Source organism: Thunnus albacares, chromosome 4 (genome assembly GCF_914725855.1).
Source record: "Thunnus albacares chromosome 4, fThuAlb1.1, whole genome shotgun sequence".
Taxonomy (NCBI): Eukaryota; Metazoa; Chordata; class Actinopteri; order Scombriformes; family Scombridae; genus Thunnus; species Thunnus albacares.
Genome location: NC_058109.1, coordinates 23,131,566 through 23,137,732, shown reverse-complemented (window position 1 = coordinate 23,137,732; position 6,167 = coordinate 23,131,566). Strand labels below are relative to the sequence as shown.

General features: G+C 35.4%; 1 protein-coding gene across 1 annotated transcript; it reads right to left on the bottom strand.

Annotated features, from left to right (window-relative positions):
- Positions 1–843: 843 nt before the first annotated feature.
- il19l (interleukin 19 like) lies at positions 844–3,972 on the bottom strand. Its single transcript, XM_044349865.1, has 5 exons — positions 3,808–3,972; positions 3,536–3,598; positions 3,218–3,370; positions 3,075–3,137; positions 844–2,536 (listed from the first exon to the last, which is right to left on the bottom strand). Exons 1-5 carry the CDS (start codon positions 3,964–3,966, stop codon positions 2,444–2,446), a joined length of 531 nt encoding a protein of 176 aa, XP_044205800.1. The 5' UTR covers positions 3,967–3,972; the 3' UTR covers positions 844–2,443.
- Between the last annotated feature and the right edge of the window lie 2,195 nt (positions 3,973–6,167).

Sequence of the window (6,167 nt, the reverse complement as noted above, 5' to 3'; positions counted from 1 at the left end):
TCAGCATGATTTAAAATGGGTCATGTTCAAGTTCATGTTTATTCACCGGATGAGGCTTGTGTCATACTGAAGATAACAAAATGTACTTCTCACAAATGTGTGCTATCAGATTAATCAAGATTTCAATTCACAGCAACATGCATGTCTTATAGGCTTTTGTTACTTCTGATTTTAAAAGTTGTGACAGTTAAGTGTTAGCAACATGGATGGTGAGCAAATATTACAACAGAAAAACATTTTAAAGTTTTAAAAAAAATTATTGGTCAAAACCAGCCAAAACAAGAAATGCAAGAAAGTGGATTTGTCATTTTCTTTTCCCTTTATTTGACAGGTTAAAAGTCTTGTTAATCTCATTTTCAAGAGAGACCCAGGAAAGGGGGCAGCATTAAAACCTAATGATAGTTCATATATGAAATTAAGATGAGTCAGCAGTAACCAGTTTATGGGAAACATCTCTTACTGTTGCACAGACTGTGTGTGTGTGTCAGTATGCATGTCTGCTGTTTGTCTGCATTTAGCTGTGTGATATCATGATTTCATGTAGTTGCAGTTGCATTTTTAGATGCTTCTGACCAGTATGCTGGTATCTCAGTTGTGGGTTTGTTCCTGTCTGAGAAAGAGATTTTGAATCTCCTATTTTGTCATATAGTTTTTACATAAAGTTTTTAGCTATTAGTCAGAGCACTTCTCTGTCACACACAACTCATTATCAAACCTGGCATATACTTAAAGTGACCAGAGAAACTGCTTAGTGATAAAAAAAATGTTTATTCACCGGATGAGGCTTGTGTCATACTGAAGATAACACAATGTACTTCTCACAAATGTGTGCTATCAGATTAATCAAGATTTCAATTCAGAGATGAACACCAAATTATCCGGTGCATGTGCTAACAAGACTAACAGATACCATAAGATTCAAAGCTTTAAGTCAACATGCATGTCTTATAGGCTTTTGTTAGTTCTGAATTTTAAAAGTTGTGACAGTTAAGTATTAGCAACATGGATGGTGAGCAAATATTACAACAGAAAAACATTTTAAACTTTTAAAAAAAAATATTGGTCAAAACCAGCCAAAACAAGAAATGCGAGAGAGTGGATTTGTCATCTTTTCCCTTTATTTGACAGGTTAAAAGTCAAATAACCACAAATCTAAAAAAAAAAAAGATCTCTTAAGATAATGGATGCTGGTTGCTGTTTGATCATCTTAACTGCAAATTCTTGTGCTTTGCAGGCCAGAAGATGAGCTGCACGTTGAACTTGATGTGCTTTTACATTTCACACAAACACAGAATATTCCTGTTGTGAACAAAGTAAAGTATGTGTTAGATTATAATGCAATGCACATTATGTACTGTTCACTTATTTTGCTATATTTTAATCACTGTGTGGAGTGTTGGGACAACACATACATGAGCAACATAAAGCTTGTTGATTGTTTATATTACAGAAAAGAACAGTAAGAATGACACATAAGGTGGATTGAAGAGAACAACAGACTGTTTATTAAGTCAGGACTAATGAAACTTAAAGATCTGGATGAGTTATAGACATTATTAGTTATGTACAAGTCAAAAAACAGAGTATTGCCAGAAAATTTACAAAAGTTGTTTGTTTTTAGTTCAGAAGACGGTACCATAGAAGGAAAATTAATTTTAAGCATAAGTATGTGCGGACTACATTAGAGCAGATTTCAGTATGTGACGTCAAACTGTGGAATTCTCTAGAAAATGACTTAAAAGGATTGGTCAATTATTTTTCAGTTCAAGAAAATGTACAGAGAAAGAATAATTAGATTATACTTTATGAAGATGACAAATAATAACTTTTCTTTGTTGATAGTAAATTATTGTGTGTGGCTTTTGATCTTTTTTCTCATGTTACCTGTAAGTAATGGTTGTTAAGTAACTGGAAATGACAGACCATTCATTTCTATTGTTTATTTATGTTTTGAGTAATGATGAAAGCAAAATAATTGTATTTTGTTCATGAATCACATCTTTTTCTGGAACTGTGCATCAACATGAACAGAACAAATAAATGAAATGAAAAGAAGTTAAAACATTGTTAAAATTAAAAAAAATTAAATTAAATCATTGTTGAAATAAGCAGTTGAAATCAAATTTGATTGCTCAGAACCCACACATACAATATCTTAACAGCTTTCTGTTTTTGATAAATATAAGAACTTAAACATTTATAGCATGGTGATATGTTAAATAACATTGTCATGTTAAATATTTCATTGAAAAATATAAAAACACATCAAAAACATGAAGCTAATTCAAGTACAAAATAAAGAAATGCAAAATGTCACAGAAATGAAGCTTAAATGTGTAATCTTCATTCTGTTTACAAGTAATATCAGGTCACATCTTTGATGTCAGATTAGGGGTTCATCAACTTGGTGTTACAGTGTTGATGTTGCTGAGTTTCTGTCTGATCATGTGTGTGTTTTCTGTTCGAGTCCTTCCAGCCACTCCAGCACAGTGTCCAGTTCTCCCACAGCCTTCTGTGCTGCCTGGTTTATGTGGAGCTGCTCAGAGTGAACGAGAGAGAAATGGAGAAAAGACACAGACCGAGAAGTGAAAAATTAGTTAAATGATAAGCATAATAAATCATTTTCTGTTAGCTTTGTCTCGTGTGAGTAGTGTGAGGGTATACAGCTATACAGTGTTTGTAAGGTGTCATATCTTCTGAGCCTGGATTTCAAGATGAAATCTTTTTCTTTTCCTTTTTCTTTTTTTTTGTCTGTTGTTTTTGCATGGCTGCCTATCAGGATTCACAATTCTAAATACTGTAGTATTTAGAATAAAATATTTTTTGTAAATTAAAAAATGAAATATTCATATAATTTATGAGAATAATTTGTGTATGGCTTTGTGCAGGTCTCATCTTTATTATCATCATCAAGTTATACCTGATATAATTAAAATATTCACAATAGAATGTTTGTGGATTGGACATCAAGCGTCCAGATCCAACTCAAATATCACAAAGGTTAAATGGATTTCTTCCAGGGTTTAGACTGTAGCACCCTCAAGAGTCCACTGTCCATACAGTATATTACATACCTTGATAAACTCAGCATGCAGAGAGTCAATTGTTCTCTGTGTCTCCTCTCCACAGTGGCAGTGCTGAACAGAGAAGAGCGTGATTATTAATGCGTCTGTTTTTAATGAAAGCACGTTTTATCAATGAACAACTATACACTTACACATTTATGTATCTCTCTTCTGATGCTGACAAAAGCATTGGCCAGAGCGCTGGAGCTACGTTGCTGCTGTGGCTGAGAAGAGGCGTAGTTGCTGAACACTCTCTCAACATAGAAACGCAGCACAAGATGCAGGAAACAGCAAGTCTGCCCCTCCTGAAAAAGGTCAGATAACAGCAACTCTCACACACTCATACTGCATTTACTCTTTATGAAGCCTTGATCAATCTAGAGCCTAGAATTGAGAAATATTTGTGACAGAAACTGAGGATGGAAAGCATATAATCAGCACTACATGGTGAAAACAGCACGAGGACTCACCTGAACATCCTTCATCAATGATCTGTCCAGAAGTTTCACTCCTATCTCCTTGTCCCCTTCTATCTGTTATATAAAAACCACAAAAACCTCTCTTAAGTTTCTGTAAGTTTTCCACCCACTGTAAGGTGTCATACACAGAGTTTGTTGTGTTGTGTTATATTTTATGTGTATTTAAGTGTATAAGTGATTACAAGTGATTGATTGATATAAGTGATTGCCTATGCCTGTATGTGATGCTGCATTTGGTGATTTTGTGTGTGTATTAAACTTACCGCATTCGATCGTATGGCAGAGTAATATTTGCGCAGTTCATGTGTGTGAACAGTGACAGTGCAGCTGTCCAGATGCAGATTTCGGCCCTCCGCCAGGTCACTCAGACAGCTGAGCAGGAGGAGCAGGCAGAGAGAGCAGCCCAGTAGCATCTTCATCATTGCAGTTATCTGGTGGGAAAGCTAACAGAAACATTTTGCTTGTTGAAATCTACCACACTTAATTATTTATTTATATTTTATATATTGTATTTATTTAGAGCTGCAATCATTGGTCGATTAATCAATTGGTTGCTAACTGTTAAATTAATCGTCAACTATTTTGATAATCAATTAATCATTTTTGAGTCTTTTTTTTCAAATTCTCTGATTCCAGCTTCTTAAATGTGAATATTTTCTGGTTTCTTTAGTCCTCTATAACAATAAACTGAATATTTTCGAGGATGTCATCTTTGGCAAACAGTGGTTGACATTTTTCACCATTTTCTGACATTTTATGGCCCAAACAACTAACCAATTTGTTGAGAAAATAATGGATAGATGAATCGATAACGAAAATAATCATTAGTTGCAGCCCTACATTTATTTCTGTATATGTGGGTAAACTGACAATTAGTTTCATTATTGATTATTCAGTTTCCCCACTCTTTTGACTGATTGATAAATCATCTACGGTACAAAGAACTCAGAAATTGTTTTTAAAAAAATGCTGGTTACAATTTCCCAGAGCCAGAATTGACAACACCATATTCCTTGTTTTGTTTAACCAACAGTCTCATTTCAGGAATATACATAGCAGTGAAAAGTAGTAAATGCACACATTTCAGGAGCTTTAGGAGCTTTCAGGAGTTTTAGACTCTTGGGTGTCACACTCCAAAAACACAGAATCCTTCGCTTGCAATAATCAGTCGCACCTTTCAATAGACACCCTCTGTCTCCTAAATACCTGCTTCTTTCAAACCCCAAACCTCCAGTTTGCTTGCTGTTAAAGTCTCAAGCCCAATCTGAGATAATGTTAATTTTTCAAATTTTCAAAACTCACCTCCAGAGCCGCCCTCCAAAAAATATTACACAACTATTTCCACAGACATACGACAAACTGAACATCTCATGTAAAATTGGTGGAGTGGCCCTTTAATAAAATTGTTGTTGATAAATTTTTTGCCAATCAATAAATGATTAATCAGATACTTTTTTCAGCAATATAAAGCACTCACGATAAACAATTAAGTTTACATCTAAATAACATGTAATATAAGAATGTCATGGTGTTTAAATATATTTCTCTCATCCTGGAAGAATTTTCTGTCTAAATCTGTGTTGATGATGTTCAGGTACCATCACCCACCACCATGATCTGTGTTTATTGACTCACCTGGGTTTGCTTTACTCAGAGGAAGAGTCCTGGGAGAGAAGTGTCTCTGTGTCTCCATCCTGTCTCCTCTTATAGTGGAGTGAGGGGGATTTTAGCAGGTATGCCACAGTTTCCACCTGTGCATACACACAAATACACTCTCACTTGTACACGCACTCTAATTCGTTTACAGGAGGAGGAAGTGTGTTGCAATTAAAGGAACTGCTGGCTGATGTCTCAACACTTGATGTGAAGAATAGGAAATGATTGAAGATTTCCTCCTCCCTGATGTGTAGAGAAACACCTTCACTGTCATTCATTAGAGTGTTGTCATCACTCTGCAGCCTAAAGGTGTTTACATTACATTGTTTGAATTGGATGATTTATTTGGTGTTGGTGTATGATTTTAGGGTGAAATATATTAGTGTTTTGCAGCAATATCAGTTTGTTTTCATGTTCTCATATAGACTTCTGACCAGTCACCGTGTCTGCTCTCAAATGTTGTAGTTTAGTTATATACTGGAAATAAAACATCCCTCAGTGCAGCAGTGTGAGAGATTCTCTTACAGTAAGGGTTTTCCTCAGATAACAGTATCACTGGCAGTGACTTCACTCCTGTCAGACAAGTCCTGATCGGAAACACCTACCGGACCTGCTCACCTGCTTGTGCCTTCCTGGTCAGGTTAATTTTTCATGACTGCTGAAAATTCACTCACAGCGGAAAGAATCATGAGCAGGGAAGTCCATCTGAAACAGGAATAACCTGTATTCATGGAATCATACGAAGTCAAGTGATAGCATCTGTAGCAAAGAAGCAAGTGCCAAAATTCCCTCCAGGAAGTGAGTCATTCTGTGTCAAATCAGACAGAAAGCAAAAACGGCTTATTTGGGAAACCATGTTTGGGCATTAATATCTTGAAAAGTATTGTTCCTAGTCTCACCAAACTTTGGTCTCTACCATTAATGGACATGAAGACATTAAGAATAAAACCAGGTGTGGCAGCATTTT

Bases quoted from the DNA above. Each gene is read 5' to 3' on its own strand.
- il19l (XM_044349865.1), bottom strand. From the start codon at position 3,966: ATGATGAAGATGCTACTGGGCTGCTCTCTCTGCCTGCTCCTCCTGCTC. The intron at 3,138-3,217 runs GTAAGTGTATAG...TTCTCTGTTCAG, and splicing joins GAAGAGAGATACATAAATGT to CACTGCCACTGTGGAGAGGA. The intron at 2,537-3,074 runs GTATGTAATATA...CACTCTGAGCAG, and splicing joins TGCATGCTGAGTTTATCAAG to CTCCACATAAACCAGGCAGC.